General features: G+C 44.8%; 1 protein-coding gene across 4 annotated transcripts; it reads right to left on the reverse strand.

Annotated features, from left to right (window-relative positions):
* Positions 1 to 2,838: 2,838 nt before the first annotated feature.
* On the reverse strand, positions 2,839 to 27,356 carry slc23a1 (solute carrier family 23 member 1). Of its 4 annotated transcripts, none has more exons than XM_039777724.1 (15): positions 27,139 to 27,356; positions 26,838 to 26,892; positions 26,183 to 26,350; positions 24,777 to 24,934; positions 13,072 to 13,160; positions 12,791 to 12,858; positions 10,266 to 10,447; positions 9,949 to 10,069; positions 9,703 to 9,859; positions 8,235 to 8,382; positions 8,050 to 8,155; positions 6,167 to 6,296; positions 5,483 to 5,626; positions 4,215 to 4,310; positions 2,839 to 3,224 (listed from the first exon to the last, which is right to left on the reverse strand). In XM_039777724.1, the coding sequence occupies exons 2-15, from the start codon at positions 26,853 to 26,855 to the stop codon at positions 2,965 to 2,967; spliced, it is 1,845 nt and encodes a 614-aa protein (XP_039633658.1). In that variant the 5' UTR covers positions 26,856 to 26,892; positions 27,139 to 27,356; the 3' UTR covers positions 2,839 to 2,964. The 4 variants fall into 4 exon arrangements, with proteins under 4 accessions (XP_039633658.1, XP_039633659.1, XP_039633661.1 ...); XM_039777727.1 differs by lacking the exon at positions 27,139 to 27,356 and adding an exon at positions 26,653 to 26,709 and having other exon boundaries at positions 2,840 to 3,224; positions 26,838 to 26,865; XM_039777725.1 differs by lacking the exon at positions 27,139 to 27,356 and having other exon boundaries at positions 26,838 to 26,934.

Below are 27,356 nucleotides of genomic sequence, written 5' to 3' on the forward strand. Positions count from 1 at the left end.
GAGACTGGACATGTCCGACTCTACCAACTCCACCAGACCAGACTGGACATGTCCGACTCTTCCGACTCTACCAACTCCACCAGACCAGACTGGACATGTCAAACTCTACCAACTCGACGAGACTGGACATGTCCGACTCTACCAACTCCACCAGACCAGACTGGACATGTCAAACTCTACCAACTCCATCCAACAAATGCCAACAAACACAGATGGCCGGCCCACACTGACCCAACTGTTGGAGTCTGTTGGCATTTGTTGGAGCAGTGTGCAAGCTCCTTAACACACATGTAGCTAACACACATGTAGCTAACACATAGGAAGCTAACACACATGTAGCTAATGAAGCTAACACACATGTAGCTAACACACATGTAGCTTCTTACATGTGCCTCTTGTGTGTGTCTTGTTTTCTTCCTCTCTCTCTCTGTTTCTCCCTCTGCCTGTTGCACACCTGAGTGTAATCAGTGCTCAGGTAGAGTGTGTGTGTGTGTGTGTGTGTGTGTGTGGGGGGGGTTCCAGCATATTTAGGTGCTGTAGTTTTGTTATTTTAGTTTCTTGTTTTAATTTGGGCTGGAGGTTACCAGTAGTTCAGTTATTCATCTCTTTTGTTTGTTCTAGGATTAGTTGGCCCTTTTCAGGTAGTTTAAGGGGAGATGCGGGGAGTGGCGGCACACTGCAAGGCTGGTCCGGCGTATTCACATCTTTTGTTCGTTTTGGCCGGGGTCTCCAATCCTTTTTGTTTCTCTTTGTTTGTTACTTTTGGGAATATTCATTATTTAATAAAGCTTGTTGGATAATTGTTAACATTGTGGCATCCTTTTTATATGTTGCATCCTCCAATCCCTTTTGAGCCTTTGTTTGTTCCTTTAAATGGAGGCCGTAACATATTTGGGGGCTCGTCCAGGATCACTGGACGGGATCACTGAGCACTGATTACACTCAGGTGTGCAACAGGAGGAGGGAGGAGGGCAGAATGAGAAACAGAGAGAGATACATGAAGCTAACACACATGTAGCTAACACACATGAAGCTATCACACATGTAGCTAACACACATGAAGCTATCACACATGTAGCTAACACACATGTAGCTAACACACATGAAGCTAACACACATGAAGCAATCACACATGTAGCTAACACACATGTAGCTAACACACATGAAGCTATCACACATGTAGCTAACACACATGAAGCTATCACACATGTAGCTAACACACATGAAGCTATCACACATGTAGCTAACCCACATGAAGCTATCACACATGAAGCTAACACACATGAAGCTATCACACATGTAGCTAACCCACATGAAGCTATCACACATGAAGCTATCACACATGTAGCTAACACACATGTAGCTAACACACATGAAGCTATCACACATGTAGCTAACACACATGAAGCTATCACACATGTAGCTAACCCACATGAAGCTAACACACATGTAGCTAACACACATGTAGCTAACACACATGAAGCTATCACACATGTAGCTAACACACATGAAGCTATCACACATGTAGCTAACCCACATGAAGCTATCACACATGAAGCTATCACACATGTAGCTAACACACATGTAGCTAACACACATGAAGCTATCACACATGTAGCTAACACACATGTAGCTAACACACATGAAGCTATCACACATGTAGCTAACACACATGAAGCTATCACACATGTAGCTAACACACATGAAGCTATCACACATGTAGCTAACCCACATGAAGCTAACACACGCAGTGTCTTCTCTTCACTTGTACTTGTTATTTTATGATGTTTTAAATAAACATAAATAAATAAATTAAAAACTTGTGTAGTCCCAGTTTATTGATCCTGATGTTTACAGCCATCAGTCCTGTTTATGGTGTGGATATTTTCCGGTATCCATGGTAACAGTGGCTGCATATTTTAGAGTGAAAGTATCAATAATTAAAACCATTACATAAACTCAGTTGAGCAGTGAAGATTATGAAGGTTTTCATTACATGTTCTCTGTTACAGGGGTTCCCAACTTTTTGAGCTGAGTCTCAGTTCTCTTATCTGATATCTCCTAACTCCTAACTCCTAACTCCTAGCTCCTAGCTCCTCGCTCCTTGCTCCTTGCTCCTAGCTCCAAGCTCCAAGCTCCAAGCTCCTTGCTCCTTGCTCCTTGCTCCTCGCTCCTCGCTCCTCGCTCCTCGCTCCTAGCTCCTCACTCCAAGCTCCTAGTTCCTAGCTCCTGGCTCCTAGTTCCTAACTCCTATCATCTCGCTCCTAGCTCCTAGCTCCTAGCTCCTCACTCCTCACTCCTCACTCCTCGCTCCTCGCTCCTAGCTCCTCGCTCCTAGTTCCTAGTTCCTAGTTCCTAGTTCCTAGCATCTCGCGCCTAGCTCCTAGCTCCTCGCTCCTAGCTCCTAGCTCCTTGCTCCTCGCTCCTCGCTCCTTGCTCCTAGCTCCAAGCTCCAAGCTCCAAGCTCCTTGCTCCTTGCTCCTTGCTCCTTGCTCCTCGCTCCTCGCTCCTCGCTCCTAGCTCCTCACTCCAAGCTCCTAGTTCCTAGCTCCTGGCTCCTAGTTCCTAGCTCCTATCATCTCGCTCCTAGCTCCTAGCTCCTAGCTCCCTCACTCCTCACTCCTCACTCCTCACTCCTCACTCCTCGCTCCTCGCTCCTAGCTCCTCGCTCCTAGTTCCTAGTTCCTAGTTCCTAGTTCCTAGTTCCTAGCATCTCGCTTCTAGCTCCTAGCTCCTCGCTCCTAGCTCCTAGCTCCTAGCTCCTTACTCCTCGCTCCTCGCTCCTAGCTCCTCACTCCTAGCTTCTAGCTCCTAGCCCCCCCCCCCTCGCCCCTCATTCCTCGAGCTGATCAATAAAGCACCTGTAAAACATTCTTATATCTCTGACAGAAGAGCAGATTTTTATTCAATTGGAGACTAAAACAGTTGAGTCACGTCTACAGGTTTGATTCCCGCTCATCAAAGTCACATCTTGCTACTGGACACGTCGATGTCCGGCGCCTCCTCTTCTCCTCTCTCTGGCACCTCCTCCTCCTTCGGCGGCGAGGCGTCAGACGCCCGGAAACCTCTGAAGGAGGGGCTGATGGGAAACCGTCTGAGCCAGTGAGTCCGTCTGATCACACCCATCCCCAAAGGAAGATCATAGGAGGAGGAGGAGGAGGAGGAGGAAGAGGAGGAGAAGGAGGAAGACCTCCACTCCACTAACCCTCGCTCCTGTCTTGATCCTGCACACACAAAAACAACACACACACACACACAAAGACACACACAGACAGACACACACACACACACACACACACACACACAGACACAGACACACACACACACACACACAAAACACACACACACAGACACACACACACACAGACACACACACACACAGACAGACAGACACACACACACAGACACACACACACACACACACACACAAACACACACACACACAAACACACACACAGACACACACACTGTTTATAAATGTTTCTCTTCATCTCTATGAGACATATTTATCTCAATCGACACTGTCGCCCACAGTAACAGCTGGCCCTGAGTGTGTGTGTGTGTGTGTGTGTGTCTGTGTGTGTGTCTGTGTGTGTGTGTGTGTGTGTGTGTCCACGGAGTGACCTCTCTAAAACAAACAGTTCAGCATTTTTTTGTTGTTGATATGTTTCTCAAGACTACGCACATTGCCACGCACAACTGACAGACTGAGGAAGACATTTGTCCACAGGGCCATACTACTCTACAATGCTTCACTAAAGGGAAGAAGAAAGAGAGACTTCTCTGCATAGTCTGTCTGCCTCTCCTCTCTGTCTTCCACTACCTCCTATAACAACAGTTATGTACTGACTGTCCACTGGCCCACTGTTTACTGCTTACACTGTTTACACTGTTTACTGGCTATATTAGCCCATATGCACAACCCCTCCCTTTATCCTTTAACTATTGGACTTATTTCCACTACCACCATGACACACTCTCATAGAGCACCTTACCATAGAGCACCTTACCTGCCCTGTCACTGCATGCGTCTCATGCTTATACACATCCCATAGTACATCTATCTATCTCTATCTATTTTCAGATTGACTTCAGTCTTCATGTGTCTTTTCAGCACTAAGCTGGAGTCTACAGGTGATAAGCTTAGCAGTATAATAGCAGTATAATGGTTATATGTGCTAGTGTGTCTCTGTGTGTGTGTGTGTGTGTGTTACCTGGCATTGTGTTGTCGAGACAAAAAGCCAGAAAACCTCCAACAAACATCTCAGTGGACAGAAGAACGGTCAGGATCTGATCCAGCTCTGCCAGACCTGAACAAACAAAACTGATCTTTAGGATCTACATCTACACATACGTTTTAAAAAAAATCTTACATCAACATTGTCTACTGCACTCAAATATTTAGAGCCTCCTAGATACTTTGAGAGTAGAGAAAGATTTCCTGTAAGCCGAAATGGAACAGTCCTGCTCACTAATATCTGTAACCCGGGGCTAATTGCTGGATCATCTGTAAACCTGTAGGATTATTCTTTCATTACAGAAAGACAACATGATGTTCAGGAACAGATCAGAGAGACATTTAACCACCCTGATGAGCAGCAGCAGGTACATCAACGCCATACCAGCCAACAGTCCCGATTTACGTGGGAGTCTCCCTACTTTTAACCCTTTCTCCTGCCCTAATCTCCCGATTTCAATGATTCAAATGGTTTCACAGTTCCTGTGTTTGTCCAGACTGGAGGATATCTCATGGTACAACCTGGCAACCCAAACAACCCACCTGGCATTCCATGCGTTCAAGCTCCCATTCGAGTCAGTCAGCTGAAATGAAAATAGATGAAATAGCTCCTAAAGTCAAGTCAAAATGTCTGTCCTCTTGGTGCTAGACATTCCTGTTTCTAGCTGCTAGCCACGTCAGCAAACACTGCGTTTTGCAAGTATACGGGCAGACTCTAGTTTAGGACACGGCGGGAAAACTGATGTTAGCAAACACAACATAAACAGGCTTTGGAGGCACAAAGAGGAACGTCTAACATCAGCTCGTTCCTCTGAGAAGAGTGTCGGAGGCTGATAAAGTCACAAAGGCAGAGGTGAAAATGACCATGCTAGCTGCGAAAAACATTATTTCTTTTTGGAGTATTTTCATTTTTATAAGATTTAAGGCTCATTAATTGTCCCAAATGTCCTCAGGCGAGAAACTAAACACTGAATTGCTGCCGATGCTGCGCCATTGGTGTGTGAATGTTAATTGGAAGTCGCTGGCTGGAAAAGCGTCAGCTAATTGTAATATTGTAAGTAGGCCACTCCAACCAATACCTCAGAAAATCTCCCTCTTTTTCACATCAAAATGTTGGCAGGTATGATCAACAGAATGATCATGTTGTGCAGTAAGGAGCCCTTTAACACTGCGGCCGCAGCACAGCAGAAAGTGTGATTTAGACTTTATAGCCATTTAAAGGATACGACACTGACACACTCTCACCTGTGCTGATGGAGTTTGGGTGGTTGTCCAAGTAATTCGGTAAAGTCAGACCGAAGAACATCGAGAACCCAAGAACAAAAAGATTTCTTGACGAGTTCAGATCAACCATTTGCAGGTTAGAGAGACCGATGGCTGTGATCGTACCTGAGAGACACCAACACACCTGGAATATATTATTACATCACCAACAAACCCGGAATATATTATTACATCACCAACAAACCTGGAATATATTATTACATCACCAACAAACCTGGAATATATTATTACATCACCAACAAACCGGAATATATTATTACATCACCAACAAACCTGGAATATATTATTACATCACCAACAAACCTGGAATATATTATTACATCACCAACAAACCGGAATATATTATAAAAAAAAAAAAAAAAAAAAAAAAAAAAAAAAAAAAAAAAAAAAAAAAAAAAAAAAAAAAAAAAAAAAAAAAAAAAAAAAAAAAAAAAAATATTATTACATCACCAACAAACCTGGAATATATTATTACATCACCAACAAACCCGGAATATATTATTACATCACCAACAAACCTGGAATATATTATTACATCACCAACAAACCCGGAATATATTATTACATCATCAACAAACCTGGAATATATTATTACATCACCAACATGTCTGTTCCTGTACAGCTATTTGTTAACACATAACTTACCGAAAAGCGTGCAGAACATTCCTCCGAGGATGGGATCTGGCAGTGAAGCAAACAGGGCCGTGAACTTCCCGACTGATCCCAAAATAAACATGATACCTGCTCCATACTGCACCACCCGCCGGCTGCCCACCTGCACACAGGGTCAACAATTCAAACATATATACCTCACAACACACAGGGTCAACCATTCACACATCTACCCTACACACAGGGTCAACCATTCACAAATCTACCCTACACACAGGGTCAACCATTCACAAATCTACCCTACACACAGGGTCAACCATTCACAAATCTACCCTACACACAGGGTCAACCATTCACAAATCTACCCTACACACAGGGTCAACCATTCACACATCTACCCTACACACAGGGTCAACCATTCACAAATCTACCCTACACACAGGGTCAACCATTCACAAATCTACCCTACACACAGGGTCAACCATTCACAAATCTACCCTACACACAGGGTCAACCATTCACAAATCTACCCTACACACAGGGTCAACCATTCACAAATCTACCCTACACACAGGGTCAACCATTCACAAATCTACCCTATACACAGGGTCAACCATTCACACATCCACCCAACACACAGGGTCAACCTTTCACACATCTACCCTACACACAGAGTCAACCATTCAAACATCCACCCTACACACAGGGTCAACCATTCACACATCTACCCTACACACAGAGTCAACCATTCAAACATCCACCCTACACACAGAGTCAACCATTAAAACATCTACTCAACACACAGGGTCAACCATTAAAACATCTACCCTACACACAGGGTCAACCATTCAAACATCTACCCAACACACAGGGTCAACCGTTCAAACATCTACCCTACACAGAGTCAACCATTCAGACATCTACCCTACACAGAGTCAACCATTCAAACATCTACCCTACACAGAGTCAACCATTCAGACATCTACCCTACACACAGGGTCAACCGTTCAAACATCTACCCTACACAGAGTCAACCATTCAGACATCTACCCTACACACAGGGTCAACCATTCAAACATCTACCCTACACAGAGTCAACCATTCAGACATCTACCCTACACACAGGGTCAACCATTCAGACATCTACCCAACACACAGGGTCAACCATTAAAACATCCACCCTACACACAGGGTCAACCATTCAAACATCCACCCTGCACACAGAGTCAACCATTCAGACATTTACCCAACACACAGGGTCAACCATTCACACATCTACCCTACACACAGGGTCAACCATTCAAACATCTACCCAACACACAGGGTCAACCGTTCAAACATCCACCCAACACAAAGAGTCAACCATTCAGACATCTACCCTACACACAGGGTCAACCATTCAAACATCTACCCTACACAGAGTCAACCATTCAGACATCTACCCTACACACAGGGTCAACCATTCAGACATCTACCCTACACACAGGGTCAACCATTCAGACATCTACCCTACACACAGGGTCAACCATTCAAACATCTACTCTTCACACAGGGTCAATCATTCAAAAATCCACCCAACACAAAGAGTCAACCATTCAGACATCTACCCTACACACAGGGTCAACCATTCATACATCTATCCTACACACAGGGTCAACCATTCACACATCTACCCTACACACAGGGTCAACCATTCAAACAACTGCCCTATGAAAGATGTTGGGAACTCGGGTGAGTCACATGATTCATGACTTTACCAGCTCTGAGGACTAGGTACAAAAGTTGTGGGATACTGATCCTTTATGATCAGGTATATGAGAAAATATCTAGTCAGTATTTGACTCAGTCACTTCTGGTCAGAAACCGGTACGTTTGTATAAAACAAACGTCTTTCAGGTGGGTGTGGCCTCTGTTACCTTGGTGATGGCCAGAATGCCTATGTTTGGACTGGAGGAGGTTGAGCCATTTCCTGTCCCTAATAGACCAGCAATGATGCAGCAGACGCCTTCAGTGAAGATTCCCCTGAAACAAACAAACCATGAAACACCTGTGGGGGCGGAGTCTGCCGGAGAGAAAACATCACTTCCAGTTCCTGTCTCACCTGTTGACGGCGTGGACCGGAGGGGGCGTGGCTCCAGACATCCGAGCACAGACATAATAATCACCAATCGACTCCACGATGCCAGCCATGGTGGCACTCAGCATCCCCAACACCCCAGCAACTGTAACTACCGGCAACCCCCACTGGCCTATCAGGATCCAAAGGGAGCAGAGGCAGGAAGTCAGTTTTTACGAAATAAAACTGTTCTGACAAGGGATTAAAATGGACTTTCTTGAACACTGAGTCTCAGGAGAAGTAGAAGTCCGACTTGGTCGTGATGATTGATCCAGAGCTCTGATCAGAATTATGTCAAAAAAGCTTGTCTGCCACTATTCTTTCTAGATATAAATTGATACACTACAAATTTCTTCACCAAATTTATATTACACCACAGAGATTACACAGATATAAACCTGAGATATCCAACGCTCATTCTTACATTGCACTTGGTCTTGTACAAGACTTACTTCATTCTGGCATAACTTTAGTGACATTATGACATTATGAACTCTTACTGGATTCACCTTCCCACTAGATCCACAAATCTTTTTGTTATAGGACTTGACAACCGCAAATTGCTTGTCCTTTCCTCACCACCCTGGATTCGCAGATCGTACTTTGTAGGTGGGTGGGTCAGTGAAGGGACTTAAGTCATTGTGAGTTTATGTTTCATTAGTCTCTCATAGCCAGAACCTATTCTACAGCTTTGCTATAGCTCCTCTACACATACATGCCTGGATAGGAGAAAAAACTCTTTGTTGTTTGAATTTCTTTAAACCAATGGTCTTGGGTGGCGCTAAGCTCCAGACGCAGCGGCGGTGGCTCTGCAAAATAGTCTCAGGAAGGAAACATTTGCACCCCGCAATTTACAATCATTCCCTGAAAGAATCAAGCAGGTCTATCTTGTTGCTTCGTCCACATCTTCTTCATAACTTCATATTTTCAGCGTGATTTACTGTTTTACTAACTGAACACAGCCTGTGATTGGCGAACAGATTCTCACTAACATCTGGTAAAATGCGGACACTTGGTCTGGAGCCTTTGTCATTGTTATTGACGCTAAAAGTCTCCATTAGCGTCATATAACACGCATTAACTAAGCGTGCTTGAATATAGGTTAAGGAAAAGGTTGTGGGTGGGCTTACATTTCCGTGACTCGCGGGAACGGGACCGTTAAAGAAGAAAGCGACTTTAGGAAATGTGACACACAGGACAAGATCCCTAGTCTCCTGGGTGAAAGTCCTGTGTTTGAACCATCCACCCCCCTGACCAACCTAACTACGAGGTATTTCCCCCTTACATACTACTCTCTAAACCCCGTGGAGCTGCTACTCTCCCTGCTACGTTATACAAACACACTGAAGGGCGTTTTTTTCGTCGCTTCAGACGCTGACAGCCACTGTCCAAACGTCCATATTTTACGAGTTCGGAGTGAGAACGGGTTGGCTTGGCTGATTTCAGGTCTTACAGGGGTAGGGTACTCTGAACCAGGGAGATGAAGCCATGATGTCACCGCGGGCGTCCGTCCGGCCCTTGTGTCCGTAGCGATCTGGGTCGCTCGGCAACATGTCGGTCAGCGTGAGAATGTAACAAACGAGCCAGACCACCATGATGGCGAGGATGATCTGAGAGAGATGACAGAGAGTTAGACACTGAAGAGAGCTTTAGTAACTACAAGAAAACAGACACTTAACTGAGTGGGGTTGTTATTTACAGGAAACATTTTGAAGATCTGGACTCTGGTGGACGACAGCCCTTTCTTCCTTCTGTAAACAGGAACAGGAAGTGAAGTCTCTCTCAGGTACTGAGAAAACAGCACGATGAGAAAAATACACCTGCAGAGACACAGAGAGACAGCTGTCTGTCTGTTTATCTGTCAGACAGGTTGTAGGTTCAGTTCATTAGAGCAGAAAAATAAAGACAGGTAAAAAGATTTACAGGAGGACAGACAGACAGAGACAAACAGACAGACAGCTAGACAGACATATAGAGAGAGAGACAGACAAACAGACAGACAGACAGGTTTCTCACAGTGTGGACAGGCCCCAGTGAGACCCAGCTCTGTCTCCAGCTGTGGTGAAGACAGACAGGCCGATCAGTGAGACAGTTGGAGTGATGGTGAGTGGGCCGATGTACTCCAGCAGCAAACCTGGCAACCCGCACAGACCGATCAGAAGCTCCACAGAACTCGACACGATAATGGCCCCCTGGATCTGAAACACACAAATTAATCAATAAATTAACCGGCTGCACTGTCTAACTCCAGCTTCCCGTTTAAATGGAATAAAACCAGAACTCAGCCGATCCGTCAGGCTTCTCCTGGAGGATCCTGAGGAGAGCGCAGGTCAGATGTATAATCCCTCCCGTCTGGTTCTGCTCTGCTGGGCTCTCATCCCAGCTGCATCAAAACAAGCTCAAATCTAAAACTAAGATTTGCCTATTTACTAGGGATGCACCGAATATTCGGCCACCGAAGATTTTCGGCCGAAAACCGTGACCTGCACGTGTGTCAGTACCCGATCCACCTGCAAAGCGTCTCCTAAGCAAAGAGGTTGAGACGGACCACGGAGTGAAAACAATGAAAAGTGCTCTTAGAGTCTGTCAGCACACGTTTCAGGGAGATCTATTCAGATCCTCTGCACTTCATCGCGACTGTTTGATCCGCGTTATAAACACCATTACTTGGATGCGGAAATAAAGCATTGCGCACGAGAAATGATCCAGAACGCCATGGATGCGGAGAACCCACGTGGAGACGGAGACGGAGCGGCGCCCAGCGCAGGAGGAGATCAGAGCGCAGAAACAAAGACTGGTCTCTCTGCACCAGATGAGGGGCATGCACCCTCGCTGTCTGATATGTTCAGTGAAATCCTGCAAGAAAGTGCCTCAAATAATAATAACAATAACAATAGGTAAGCTATTCTGTTCTTAGGCTACTATATATATATACTGTATGTGACTATCAGATTGTAGCCATATTTCTGCTAGATATTTTTTTAATTAAACTTTAATATTAATTTATACAATTGCAATGCCTTGATTTTAGTAAAGTTAGTACACAGTCATAGCCATAAATGCAATGGTACTAATAATTGGCTTAATTTCTTTCGGTGTTTCGGTTTCGGTTTTCGGTCTTGGTTTCCTCTTTTTTCAGTTTTCAGTTTCGGCCAAGAATTTTCATTTCGGTGCATCACTACTATTTACTCACATGAACCATTGAGGTCGTAAAATCCTATAAATACAGTGGGACTGCCATTGTAGCAAAATTGAACTGAAAAAGGCTCAGCAGCACTTGTATTGTTAAAGTAAACTCATATTTATATATTAAACAACACCAAAATGAACATGTTTTATTGTGCTTTGATTGAGTCATTCATGTCCCTTTCATTGGTGTCATGGCTTGGTCATGCACCCTTAACCTGAACCTCCACAAATATGCATCCAGGAGGATCCTGCTCAGATGCTGAACCACTGACCCTAAGCTGCTTTAACTCCAGCGACTCACGACAGAAACAACTCCCACTGAGAACATGTCTGACTTCCTGCTGAGAATACATACAGGTCTCTCTCTCTCTGTTTAAACAAGGACTGAATGAATCTAGTAAGCCATGGCACCTCAAACTCCCAAAAGACCCCCCAAGACATTCTGGGGGAAACAGTCATAAACTCTCCAAAGTCCACAAACACCTCCTTCAGGACTGTGTAGGAGTAAACCGCTGGTCACCTGATTCAAGACCAGGACATAATCCACATCAGTCCTCCTTAATCTGAGCTCCAACAATCAGCCAGAGACTCGCTTCAGCTGCCTGACAGTAGCATTCTCAGGGAGGCTGAGGATTGTGATACGATAGTTGGAGCTCATGCTCCAGTCCCACCTCCATGATATAAGATGACCCAATACGGTTCAGAGCTTTCAAAATCTCAGGCTGAATATCATCCACAGCTGGTACCACTGTTTGTTCCCCCGAGTCAGACTGGTTCAAAAGTTCCTCAAAGTGTTCCTTCCACTGTCAAAAATATCTATTCAATCAGTGGTTCTGCTCCCTGCGACAAGTTCCACATCAGCAATTAGGTCACATTTTCATTTGTCAATACTTGTCCCTTGGTGATGGAAAATGAAAATTCAATGATGTCTGCGTCCCTTGTGATCTCCTGGCCTTGCTGTGTCACCATCTTTGTGTAATTACTTCCCTCTGACTAGCTGTAGTAGGCAGATTGTTTTGTATCGTTTGGTTCGATCATGCAGTTCTAGCATTCCTTCCTCGTGTTTCTAGTAAGTTAAGACCCTTGCCTGCCTTTGTCCAGTGATTTTGATACCTCAGACTAGCCCTTTCTGCCTGTTCTTTGGAAAGCCCTGATTTGAAGATTTGGACACTGCTTTAATTATACTTCGAACAATAAATCTGGTGAACTGAGTTGCCTGCTGAGTCGTGCTGAGTCATGCTGCTCTAGCTGTCACCTGGACCAACCAAACCAGGTTTTATCTGATTATCTGCACAGATAATCATCATGTACATCATGTATGTATGAGTGGTGATGAATGTAATGTAATGTACCTCTCTGATGCGTGGTTGCCAGATGTGGGAGGTGTTCAGAGGAAGACTCCAGTTCCCATAAATTGCCTCTGCAAAGGAAAGAAACAACAACCCCCTTATTTTTATCCTGTGAATGTTTAATTAAAACATTAAAATCATCTGGCAGACAGACACACAGACACACAGAGAAACAGATAGACAGGCTAACAGACAGACAGACACACACACAGAGAAACAGATAGATGGGCTAACAAACAGACAGACAGACAGACAGACAGACAGACAGACAGACAGACACTCACCCTCACTGGGACACTTCCAGCGGTCCAGACTGAGGATTGCTTGTGCAGGAATCAGGAAAGCTAACGCACTGGCCTGAAACAGAGGAAGCCTACACACACAAACAACAGCTGGTTGAAAGTCAGCAAACTTTCCCTTAAAGTGTAACTCTCGCTAAAATGCAATCTAGGGTCGTTTTGTGAATCTACCTGAGTCAAACTTTAGTGTAAAAACGTAATTAGAACGGAATCACCACTTTTAAGATTTACCGTATTCTAGTTTTTTGGTCAAATGGCCTTTTGAATGGGAGTGCTAGGGGCACTACTATGATAGCATCAAAATCACTATTTTTAAAACACTAAGAAGGCTCGACACAACATGAGACTTCGCTCCAAGTATCACCAGGGGCTCTACACATGAACTCAGCATTGACAACATTGTTTGTTTACCCAGAGTTTACTAAAAAGAAAGTTTTTAACAACTCACTGTAACAGTTGTTGTTTCTGCCATTTTCCCAGTCAAAAAGAGTTGATCTCCGAATGTGAATGTATGGAATCCATAGGAGGAAATGTCATTCTTATATGAGGCTCCTTTTTCAACTACAAGGTCAATATTGTTCTTCACTAACAAAAAAACAACAAAAAACAACAATTATCTGTGCATTTATATGGAACTAAGATGGCGCTGTGGATAGTAGCCTCAGTACTTTGCTCTCTAGTACTTTGTTTTTGTGCGTTTATTACGTTTTCTGTGGTCCTTCACCAATAACTTATACCAGAGAGGAACTCTTAAACATCAGGCAAACTTCTACAGGAACACTTTCTCTGGTTGTCACAACCCCAGCAAGCTTTACCAAAATCCTGGTTGAAGGCGCGCGGTTCTCCATGGAATCTGCCGGAGACACAGACAGGGGAAACTAGCAGGAAGGCTGGTGAAATTAAGGAAGCAGGGACTATGCACCACGCTTCCAGCCATTCACCTGGCAAACGTCCGGTCCCTGGCAAACAAGATGGATGAGCTGCTGTTTCTCAAACACAACAACTCAGACTTTCTCAGATCTGCCGCCCTGTGTTTCACGGAAACCTGGCTCTGTGAACGCATCCCGGACAGCGTGCTCCAGCTGCCTTAAAACAACACATACTGCCTTACCTTCTGCACATACAACAACAGCAAACCTTGGTTCACTCCTAATCTTAGGAAACTGCATCGAGCCAAAGAGGAGGCCTACAGGAGTGGGGATTGGGACCTATACAACCAGGCCAGGAACAAGCTGACAAAGGAGATCACGGTAGCAAAAATAAGCTACAGTGAGAAACTGAAAAACAGCCTCTCAGCCAATGACCCTGCATCCGTTTGGAGAGGCCTGCAAAAGATCACAGATTACAAGAAACCATCCCCCCACCCTGCAGAAAATCCCAGACTGGCTGATGACCTGAATGACTTTTGCTGCAAGTTTCAAAAGCACCCATCATCACACCCCTCACGCACAAAAGATTTTCCCTCAACACCCATCCCCCGAGAAGGATGTGTGCAGAAGATCAAGAAGGCTCCAGGACCTGATCATGTGTGCCCCTCTTGTCTACGAGTCTGTGCTGAACATATGGCGCCAATCTTCACTCAGATCTTTAACCGTTCCCTGGAGCTGTGTGACATGCCCTCCTGCTTCAAATGCTCCACCAACATCCCAGTCCCAAAAAAACCCTCCATCACAGGACTAAATGACTACAGGCCTGTCGCCCTAACGTCTGGTGTTGATCCACCTGAAGGACATAACAGGACCCCTGCTGGACTCCCTGCAGTTTGCCTACAGGGCAAACAGGTTAGCGGATGATGCTGTCAACATGGGACTGCAATACATCCTGCACCACCTCGACTCCCAGGGAAGTATGCCAGGATCCTGTTTGTTGACTTGAGCTTGGCGTTCAACACCATCATCCCTGAACTCCTACATCAGAAGCTCACCCAGTTCTCAGAGCCTGCCGCCATCTGTCAGTGGATCATCAGCTTCCTGATAGACAGGCAGCAGCATGTCAGACTGGGGAGCATCTCATCCAAAAACCGCCCCCCCGGTCCATCACACCGCTCTTCTCCCTCTACACCAATGACTGCACCTCAAAGAACCCGTCTGTAAAACTCCTGAAATTTGCAGATGACACCACAGTCATTGGTTTGATCCAGGATGGTGATGAGTCTTCTTACAGACAGGATGTGGAACAGCTGGTCCGATGTGTTTATTTACTACACTTATTTTTATTGCTGTTAACTGTTTTTTTGGACATTTTATTGTATTCACTGTAAAAATTTGACTCCTATTATTTGAACTGTAAAAAGCCCTCCTAGGGACAGGTGTTGCGAATTAGCCATGGCTATAAACACTGTGATACAGGCATTGGATTGTTATTTATGTAATAATCTATGTTTTTTGTATCTGTCCCTATTTAAATAAACTACAAAAAAACACCTGGATTTAAACCACAAGAAGACTGTGGAGATGACAGTGGACTTCAGGAGAAGTCCCCACACACACACCTCCTCACCATCTAGAACGACACAGTGGCCACTGTGGATTCCTTCCTCCTGGGTTCAACCATCTCACAGGACCTAAAACGGTCTCCCCACATTGACTATGTCCAGAAAAAGGCCCAGCAGAGGTTATTCTTTCTGCGACAGCTAAAGAAGTTTAATCTGCCTAAGGAGCTGCTGACCAATTTCTACTAAGCCATCATTCAGTCTGTCATCTGCACCTCCATCACTATCTGGTTTGGGTCAGCCACCAAACGGGACACAGCCAGACTGCAACAGACAATTAGGGCTGAAGAGAGCTGACCTTCCCTCCATCCAGGACCTGTACCGGTCCAGGGTCAGGAAAAGGGCAGCAAAAATCTCTGCAGACCCCTCACATCCTGGTCACAAACTGTTCAACCTCCTTCCCTCTGGTAGGCAATGCAGGGCACTGTTCGCCAAAACAAGCTGACACAGTTTCTTTCTCCAAGCAGTCACTCTGTTGAACTCTCAGAAATAGCCCCCACCCTCACACTGAACAAAGTCAACCACCACTGTTCTGCTCATCTACCTCATGTCTATTTCAATCCTACAATTACAATATTATTAATATATTACCACTGCACTGATTTGCATTGCACTGTACTCATATTTAAATCCTAAAATCTCAGCCTATTGACCGATATTGCACTAAACCTTCCCTCTCTTTTGTATATGTTTTGTAAAATTGTAATTGTTCTATTGTACTGTTATACTGTACACTAATTTTTATATTCTTATCGTCATCTCTTTTTATTCTTAAAATGTTAAGTGTTGTAATTTCAGAGCAAAGATTACCAGAGTCAAATTCCTTGTTTGTCTACGCAAACCTGGCCAATAAAGCTGATCCTGATTCTGATTCCATTACATGTCATTTAGCTGACGCTTTTATCCAAAGCGACTTACAATTAAGTACATTAGCTTTAAATAAGCAAAGCTACAAAGAGACATATGAACGTGAAGGTCTTTATTCTCCTCCCTGTTATGTTGCATGTTCATGTGTAGCAAAAGGCAAAACGTATACGTTTATACGTATTATAAAACAATAATAGGGTAAATCTTAAAAGTGGCGATTCCGTCCTAAATATGCTTTTAAACAAAAGTTTGACTTCACAAAAAGACCCTAGGTTGCATTTTGGCGAGAGTTATGCTTTGTTGCAAGGGACCCTACAGTCTCTCCTACAGTCTCTCCTGCCTCTTACAGTCTCTCCTGACTCACGTCTCTACACACCGTCACTCTTACAGTCTCTCCTGACTCCTACAGTCTCTACTGACTCCTACAGTCGCTCATGACTCTTACAGTCTCTCCTGACTCTTACAGTCTCTACTGACTCTTACAGTCTCTCCTGACTCTTACAGTCTCTCCTACAGTCTCTACTGACTCCTACAGTCTCTCCTGACTCTTACAGTCTCTACTGACTCCTACAGTCGCTCATGACTCTTTCAGTCTCTCCTGACTCCTACAGTCTCTCCTGACTCTTACAGTCTCTCTCTCCTAGACTCTCTCTCCTGACTCCTACAGTCTCTCCACGACTCCTACAGTCTCGACTACAGTCTCTACTGACTCCTACAGTCTCTCCTGACTCTTACAGTCTCTCCTACAGTCTCTACTGACTCTTACAGTCTCTCCTGACTCCTACAGTCTCTCCTACAGTCTCTACTGACTCCGACAGTCACTGCTGACTCTTACAGTCTCTCCTACAGTCTCTACTGACTCCTACAGTCTCTCCTGACTCTTACAGTCTCTCCTACAGTCTCTCCTGACTCCTACAGTCTCTCCTGACTCCTACAGTCTCTACTGACTCCTACAGTCTCTTCTGACTCCTACAGTCTCTCCTGACTACTAGAGTCTCTCCTGACTCCTACAGTCTCTCCTGACTCCTACAGTCTCTCCTTACTACTAGAGTCTCTCCTGACTAATAGAGTCTCTCCTGACACCTACAGTCTCTCCTGACTCCTACAGTCTCTACAGTTTCTCAATTTTCTATCTTTCTACTTTTTTTTCTGACTCCTACAGTCTCTCCTGACTCTTACAGTCTCTACTAACTCCTACAGTCGCTCCTGACTCTTACAGTCTCTCCTGACTCCTACAGTCGCTCCTGACTCTTACAGTCTCTCCTACAGTCTCTCCTGACTCCTACAGTCTCTCCTGACTCCTACAGTCTCTACTGACTCCAACAGTCTCTCCTGATTCCTACGGTCTCTCCTGACTCTTACAGTCTCTCCTACAGTCTCTACTGACACCTACAGTCTCTCCTGACTCTTACAGTCTCTCCTACAGTCTCTACTGACTCTTACAGTCTCTCCTGACTCCTACAGTCTCTCCTGACTCCTACAGTCTCTACTGACTCCTACAGTCTCTTCTGACTCCTACAGTCTCTCCTGATTCCTACGGTCTCTCCTGACTCTTACGGTCTCTCCTACAGTCTCTCTTGACACCTATAGTCTCTCCTGACTCTTACAGTCTCTCCTACAGTCTCTACTGACTCTTACAGTCTCTCCTGACTCTTACTGTCTCTCCTGACTCCTACAGTCTCTCCTGACTCTTACTGTCTCTCCTGACTACTAGAGTCTCTCCTGACTACTAGAGTCTCTCCTGACTCCTACAGTCTCTCCTGACTCCTACAGTCTCTCCTGACTCCTAAGTCTCCTAATCTTCTACTCAGTCCCTTACTCCTGCTCTTACCCAGTCTCTCCTGACTCTACAGTCTTCCTACAGTCTCTCCTGACTCCTAGTGTCTCTCCTGACTCCTACAGTCTCTCTGACCACAGTCTCTCCTGACCCTACAGTCCTCCTCACCTCCTACGCCACTCTACAGTCTCTCCTGACTCTTACAGCCTCCACCACACGCCCCTCACACACCTTACGTCTTCTCCTACGGTTCTCCTGACTCTTACGTCTCCTACAGCCACACATCTCCTACCTTACAGTCTCTCCTAAAGTCCCCTCCTACAGTCTCTACCAGTCTCCCTACCAGCCTGACTCACGTCTCTCCTACACTCTCTCCGCTACTAAGTCTCTCCCTCTCCCCTACCCTACATTTCCCAGTCTTTTCTACTCCTACAGTCTCTCCTGAAAGAGTTCTCTACACAGTCTCTCCTGATTCCTACAGTCTCTCCTGACTACTACAGTCTCTCCTGACTACTAGAGTCTCTCCTGACTCCTACAGTCTCTCCTGACTCCTACAGTCTCTCCTGACTCCTACAGTCTCTCCTACTGTCTCTCCTGACTCCTACAGTCTCTCCTGACTCTTACAGTCTGTCATGACTCCTACAGTCTCTCCTGACTCTTACAGTCTCTACTGACTCCTACAGTCGCTCCTGACTCTTACAGTCTCTCCTGACTCCTACATTCGCTCCTGACTCTTATAGTCTCTCCTACAGTCTCTCCTGACTCCTACAGTCTCTCCTTACTCCTACAGTCTCTACTGACTCCAACAGTCGCTCCTGACTCTTACAGTCTCTCCTACAGTCTCTCCTGACTCCGACAGTCTCTCCTGACTCTTACAGTCTCTACTGACTCCTACAGCCTCTCCTACAGTCTCTCCTGACTCTTACAGTCTTTCCTACAGTCACTCCTGACTCTTACAGTCTCTCCTACAGTCTCTCCTGACTCTTACAGTCTGTCATGATTCCTACAGTCTCTCCTGACTCTTACAGTCTCTACTGACTCCTACAGTCGCTCCTGACTCTTACAGTCTCTCCTGACTCCTACATTCGCTCCTGACTCTTATAGTCTCTCCTACAGTCTCTCCTGACTCCTACAGTCTCTCCTACCTCAACAGTCTCTACTGACTCCAACAGTCGGCTCCTGACTCTTACAGTCTCTCCTACAGTCTCTCCTGACTCCGACAGTCTCTCCTGACTCTTACAGTCTCTACTGACTCCTACAGCCTCTCCTACAGTCTCTCCTGACTCTTACAGTCTCTCCTACAGTCACTCCTGACTCTTACAGTCTCTCCTACAGTCTCTCCTGACTCTTACAGTCTGTCATGACTCCTACAGTCTCTCCTGACTCTTACAGTCTCTACTGACTCACACACAAGGCGACGCACTGTTTTAACCACACCCTCAACCTTGTGCTGGCATATGGTATTGAAATTGAGGATTTAATAATATTTTCGCAGAATTCGGTATTATCGGATCATTCTTTAATCACTTTCGAATTCTTACTACCTGATTATATTAAATTAGATAAAAGCTCCTACACCAGATGCTTATCTGACAGTGCTATAGCTAAATTTAAAGAAGATATTCCTACAGCATTCGACTCTATGTCATGCCTTAACATAACAGAGGACCTGTATGTTAACCTCAGTCCCTCTCAAATTGATGCATTTGTAGACGGTGTTACGACATGCCTACGGACGATCTTAGACTCCGTTGCTCCCCTGAAAAAGAAGATGATGAAGCAAAGGAAACTAGCACCTTGGTATAACTCCCAAACTCGCAAATTAAAACAAATCTTGCGAAACCTCGAATGTAAGTGGCGTTCCACCGAGGTGGAAGAATCTCGTTTGGATTGGCAAGAAAGTCTCAAAACCTATAGGAAGGCCCTAAGAAAGGCCAGATCAGACTATTACTCTTCACTAATAGAAGAAAACAAGAACAACCCAAGGTTTCTTTTCAGCACTGTCGCCAGGCTGACAGATAGCCACAGCTCTACTGAGCCATCTATTCCTCTAGCTCTGAGTAGTGATGACTTCATGAGCTTCTTCAATGATAAAATTACAACAATTAGAGATAAAATTCATCACCTTTTACACTCAACTTCTAACGGTTCACCTTTAAACGCAGAGTCGTTAGAAATAAAGACTAGTCTCGACATATACTTAGACTGCTTTTATCCTATAGACCTTCAACAATTAATGTTAAAGATATCCTCAGATAAGCCATCTACCTGTCTCTTGGACCCCATCCCAACGAGACTACTCAAAGAAGCATTACCTGTGGTTAACACCTCATTACTAGATATGATCAATATGTCTCTATTATCAGGTTATGTACCACAGTCATTTAAAGTAGCTGTGATAAAACCTCTTCTGAAAAAATCCACCCTGGATCCTGAGGTCTTAGCAAACTATAGACCTATATCTAACCTTCCCTTTCTATCCAAGATCCTTGAGAAGGTGGTTGCTAATCAGTTATGTGATTTTCTACATAGCAATAGTTTATTTGATGACTTTCAATCAGGATTTAGAAAGAATCATAGCACAGAGACGGCACTGGTGAAAATTACTAACGACCTTTTAACTGCTGCAGACAAAGGTCTTGTCTCCATTCTTGTTTTACTAGATCTTAGTGCTGCATTTGACACTATTGACCATTCAATCCTGTTACAGAGATTGGAACACTTGGTTGGCATTAAAGGAATTGCTCTGAGTTGGTTTAGGTCCTATTTCTCTGATCGATCTCAATTTGTGAATGTTAATGATAAATCCTCCAAGTACGCGCAAGTAAGCCATGCGGGGTTCCTCAAGGCTCAGTGCTTGGACCAATTCTATTCTCCTTATATATGCTTCCTCTAGGCAATATTATTAGAAAACACTCAATTAACTTTCACTGTTATGCGGGATGACACCCAATTATACTTGTCAATCAAACCAGACGAAACCAGTCAGCTAGCTAAATTTCAAGCGTGCATTAAGGATATAAAATCCTGGATGACCTATAATTTTCTGATGTTAAACCCTAACAAAACTGAAGTTATTGTGCTAGGCCCTAAACACCTCCGAACTTCATTATCTAAAGATATAGCTACTCTGGATGGTGTTGCCCTGGCCTCCAGCACCACTGTTAGAAATTTAGGAGTTATCTTTGATCAGGATATATCCTTTAATGCCAATCTAAAACAAACCTCAAGAACAGCCTTTTTTCATCTTCGTAACATTGCCAAAATTAGGAATATCCTGTCTCAAAACGAAGCTGAAAAACTAGTCCATGCATTTGTTACTTCCAGGCTGGACTATTGTAATTCCCTACTGTCAGGTTGCTCAAATAAGTCTCTTAAGACTCTCCAGCTGATCCAGAATGCTGCAGCGTGTTCTCACAAGAACTAAGAAAAGAGATCATATTTCTCCTGTATTAGCTTCTCTGCATTGGCTTCCTGTTGAATCCAGGATTGAGTTTAAAGTCCTTCTCTTGACCTACAAAGCTCTAAATGGTCTAGCACCATCATATCTAGAAGAGCTCCTAATACCCTATTGTCCCACTAGAGCACTGCGCTCCCAGAATGCAGAGTTACTGGTGGTACCTAGAGTCTCTAAAAGTAGAATGGGAGCTAGAGCCTTCAGTTATCAGGCTCCTCTCCTATGGAACCAGCTCCCGATTCGGGGGGCAGAAACTGTCACCTCATTCAAGAATGAACTTAAAACTCTCCTATTTGATAAAGCTTATAGTTAGGGAGTGAGGAGTTGCAGTGTTCACCTAACTGGCCCAACTGCTTCTCTTCATAATTGTTAGATTAATAATACATAACAAAGTAGAGGGAGGCAGGCCAGCCAAGCCCGATCCGGCAGGGGAGAGTTCTAAGCCCGAAAAAGCTACCTCTCCTTATGACCTGTCTCTCTTAGTTACCTGTTATAGTTACGCTGTTATAGTTCTAGACTGCCGGGGGACTTCCTTCCTTTGACACACTGGGCTGCTCTCTCCTCTCCTTTCCTATTACGTTACTATTACTATTACTATTACTATTTGTGTGCAGCCCGTCCCAGAAATTACTAAGTTACTAAAGTTACTAATCCTAGCTTCTGGGAGTTTACTCCCCGCGGGTCCTTATGCTTTTTTCCCCAAGCGTATTTCCTTGGAGAACGTTGGCACCAAGATCCTGGTTGCAGCTGTCGCCGTGGTCCTGCTGCACTCCCTGCTGAGCTCAGCGATGCCCTGCAATGTCATGCTGCGTCCTGCTGAACCCTGCAGCTTCCCGCTACATCCAGTCACTGTTCCATTATTAATGTGACTACTATCTCCACTGTTCATCACACCCCAACCCGCTCGTCAGACACCACCTACCAAGAGCCTGGGTCTGTCCGAGGTTTCTTCCCAAGAGGGAGTTTTTCCTCGCCACTGTCGCACTGCTTGCTCTTGAGGGAATTACTGGAACTGTTGGAATTGTTGGGGCTTTGTAAGTTATAGAGTGTGGTCTAGACCTACTCTATCTGTAAAGTGTCTCAAGATAACTTATGTTATGATTTGATACTATAAATAAAATTGAATTGAAATTGAATTGAATACTGACTCCTACAGTCTCTCCTACAGTCGCTCCTGACTCTTACGGTCTCTCCTACAGTTTCTCCTGACTCTTACGGTCTCTCCTACAGTCTCTCCTGACTCTTACAGTCTCTCCTACAGTCTCTCCTGACTCCGACAGTCTCTCCTGACTCTTACAGTCTCTACTAACTCCTACAGCCTCTCCTACAGTCTCTCCTGACTCTTACAGTCTCTCCTACAGTCACTCCTGACTCTTACACTCTTTCCTACAGTCTCTCCTGACTCCGACAGTCTCTCCTGACTCTTACAGTCTCTACTGACTCCTACAGTCTCTCCTACAGTCGCTCCTGACTCTTACGGTCTCTCCTACAGTCTCTCCTGACTCTTACAGTCTCTCCTACAGTCTCTACTGACTCTTACAGTCTCTCCTGACTCCTACAGTCTCTCCTGACTCCTACAGTGTCTACTGGCTCCTACAGTCTCTTCTGACTCCTACAGTCTCTCCTGACTACTAGAGTCTCTCCTGACTCCTACAGTCTCTCCTGACTACTAGAGTCTCTCCTGACTACTAGAGTCTCTCCTGACTCCTACAGTCTCTCCTGACTCCTACAGTGTCTCCTACAGTCTCTCCTGACTCCTACAGTCTCTCCTGACTCCGACAGTCTCTCCTGACTCTTACAGTCTCTACTGACTCCTACAGTCTCTCCTACAGTCGCTCCTGACTCTTACGGTCTCTCCTACAGTTTCTCCTGACTCTTACAGTCTCTCCTACAGTCTCTCCTGACTCTTACAGTCTCTCCTACAGTCTCTCCTGACTCTTACAGTCTCTCCTACAGTCTCTCCTGACTCCGACAGTCTCTCCTGACTCTTATAGTCTCTACTGACTCCTACAGCCTCTCCTACAGTCTCTCCTGACTCTTACAGTCTCTCCTACAGTCACTCCTGACTCTTACAGTCTCTCCTACAGTCTCTCCTGACTCCGACAGTCTCTCCTGACTCTTACAGTCTCTACTGACTCCTACAGTCTCTCCTATAGTCGCTCCTGACTCTTACGGTCTCTCCTACAGTTTCTCCTGACTCTTACGGTCTCTCCTACAGTCTCTCCTGACTCTTACAGTCTCTCCTACAGTCTCTACTGACTCTTACAGTCTCTCCTGACTCCTACAGTCTCTCCTGACTCCTACAGTCTCTACTGACTCCTACAGTCTCTTCTGACTCCTACAGTCTCTCCTGACTACTAGAGTCTCTCCTGACTCCTACAGTCTCTCCTGACTACTAGAGTCTCTCCTGACTCCTACAGTCTCTCCTGACTCCTACAGTCTCTCCTACAGTCTCTCCTGACTCACGACAGTCTCTCCTGACTCTTACAGTCTCTACTGACTCCTACAGTCTCTCCTACAGTCACTCCTGACTCTTACGGTCTCTCCTACAGTTTCTCCTGACTCTTACAGTCTCTACTGACTCCTACAGTCTCTACTACAGTCTCTCCTGACTCCTACAGTCTCTCCTGACTGCGACAGTCTCTCCTGACTCTTACAGTCTCTACTGACTCCTACAGTCTGTCCTACAGTCGCTCCTGACTCTTACAGTCTCTCCTACAGTTTCTCCTGACTCTTACGGTCTCTCCGACAGTCTCTCCTGACTCTTACAGTCTCTCCTACAGTCTCTCCTGACTCCGACAGTCTCTCCTGACTCTTACAGTCTCTACTGACTCCTACAGTCTCTCCTATAGTCGCTCCTGACTCTTAAGGTCTCTCCTACAGTCTCTACTGACTCTTACAGTCTCTCCTGACTCCTACAGTCTCTCCTGACTCCTACAGTTTCTCCTGACTACTAGAATCTCTCCTGACTCCTACAGTTTCTCCTGACTACTAGGGTCTCTCCTGACTCCTACAGTCTCTCCTGACTCCTACAGTTTCTCCTGACTACTAGGGTCTCTCCTGACTCCTACAGTCTCTCCTGACTACTAGGGTCTCACCTGATTCCGACTGTGGTCTGGATCAAAGTTGTGATTCCCACAGTGGTGAAAATGGTTCCCACCAGTTGGCTGATGGTGTTCTGGTCTCGGCCGACACACATTGCCTCAGCCAGGAGAAACGGCACCGCCACAGTGCCACTGAAACACGTCAGGTAATGCTAAGCACAGAGAAGAACAGGTGACATCAATCCCTTCTCTGATTGGACAAACACAAGACCCAATGGTCTGTCTTTGGTTCTGGTCGTCAATCTGCAGCTGCTGAACAACAGGACTGAAACAAAATTGTCCAAAAAAAAACCTTACATCATGGTCTGTATCCAGTGTCCTACACGACAAAAACATTGCCTAAAAACCAGAAGCACTGAACATAAATATTTAAAATAGTTTTCTATGGAAATGTATGGATATTTTATTTTATTTAAATACAGTTCAGGGATTTGTTTTATTGATAGTTTATTGGTTATTGTTACATACTGTGCATGTGTACAACCTTGAAAAAAAAACATTGTGCTGAGTTAGCAAGCATACATTCTGGAAAACAAAAGGATATCAAAAGTATTTAAAATGTCTTTTTCTGAAGTAATATATATTAATACCGCAAAGTGCAAGTTCTGCTTTTGAATGTCAGAGAGGCATACTGTAATATCAGCACAAGTTACATATACATGTAAACTTAATGCTGAATACTTTAATGAATAATAATGTGTCAGTAAGTGACCGTAAGTCAGTAGTACAAAGTAAGTCAGTAGTACACAGTAAGTCAGTGGTACACAGTAACAGTAAGTCAGTAGTACACAGTAAGTCAGTAGGACACAGTAACAGAAAGTCAGTAGTATACAGTGTTTCGAACCCTCCCTTTTCTGCCTGCTTTTGGCTTTATTGGCTGAGCTGGCAGTTTGGGAGGGCTCGTTAGTTGATTGGTGGACACCTGGGTAGGCCTCAACCAAGACTATTTATACAAGTCATGTTGGATTGTTCTCTCTCTTGATTCATCTGCTCCTAGGTTCCACATCTCCTGGTTTGGGTTTGGTTTATTTCTTTTGTTGCAGTTGTGATTTGCTTACATATCTTGCACTCACACGTACACTGCACACGCTACTGATAACACTGATTTCTTGTCTGTTTTGATTCTTTTGTTAATAGTAGTTTGTTTCTGTTGCAATAAACACTTTATTGGCATTTTAACCTGTTTGGTCTCCCCTCTTTTGTCAGTAGTACACAGTAACAGTAACTCAGTAGTACACAGTTAACTCGTAAACCTGAAGCAGCAGCACAGCCGGCACTAGTCTGCTAAATTTAAAATCATAGAAATAAAATGGGCAGAAAGGACATTTCCAATCAAATTAACATAGCAGGATGGTCAGAGCGGCGGCCATATTATCCACCATGTGTGAAGCCAGTGTTACCTGTAGTCCCAGGAGAATACACAGATACCAGGGCGGGACGTCTTCGATGGTGTAAATCATGTCTGAGCCCGCCCCCTGCTCTCTTATTGGCCTGTTTGTTGTATCATCTTCCATCGACAGAATAACTCTGTCTTTGTGGGTCTGCTCCTCTGCCAGCTGATCATGGCTCTGATTGGACAAACAGACACACAAACCTGTTAATAGAAAACTGTGAACCAGTGGTCACCAACTGTCCGACTCCAGTCCAAAACCGAACTGCGAGAGGCTTCCATCCGGACCATGAAGCCTTTAGAAATTATGTAAATAATATGTGATTTGCATATCCACACGTGTCTGATTGGCTGCATCACAGCTGTTATGAACAACTCACAGAGCCGCGCCCTTGTCCTCTCTTACTCCGAGAGCGGCATCATCATCGCTCAGAGCCACAGAGACGTTAAGACTATCGTGGTGTCTACCGTGGCACCTACCGTGGGGTCTACCGTGGTGCCATGTCTGCAGGACAGGCTGCACTACCAACACTTTGCCTGTGAGAGATTTCAGAGACGAAACAATCTGGACCGGAGTACTATAATGTCTTTTATGAATGTTGAGTCAAGGCACTGCAGAGACAAGTTTCTAGACTACGATATGAGTTTAACAGCACACTGCTTACCTTATAGGCGTCGTCCATTTCACCTGTAGCCGTTTGACTTCTACGACGTCTACTACTGAAGAGAGAGAGAGAGAGACAGAGAGACAGAGAGACAGAGAGAGAGAGACAGAGAGAGAGAGAGAGAGCGAGAGAGAGAGACAGAGAGAGAGAGAGTTTCAGGTGAAAGTCCATTAACAACAGCAGATTGAGTGAGATTATTAACCCTCTCACACAGAAACGTGTGACTGAGGCAGCAGTTTCTGATTATTGATGATTGATTATCTCTGAGGTCAGAGTGTAACTTCTCTCCGTGTGAACTCACCGGTGTTATATTAACTGGATACTGGATCACAGAATGGCGTCTTCTTGACCTTCCTGGTTTCCTTGGTGATGTGCAGTAGTGTTTCTCCCGCTGGCTAAGAGACTTTACATCATGCTGACAACGTCAAAGGTTTTTAAATTGTTATTCTCGACTCAAGGGAAGTTCATCAAGAGTCATTATAAGAACAGAGAGCGTCATGACGGAGGTTGTTGGCAGTT

This window comes from Perca fluviatilis, chromosome 16, assembly GCF_010015445.1.
Source record: "Perca fluviatilis chromosome 16, GENO_Pfluv_1.0, whole genome shotgun sequence".
Classification (NCBI taxonomy): Eukaryota; Metazoa; Chordata; class Actinopteri; order Perciformes; family Percidae; genus Perca; species Perca fluviatilis.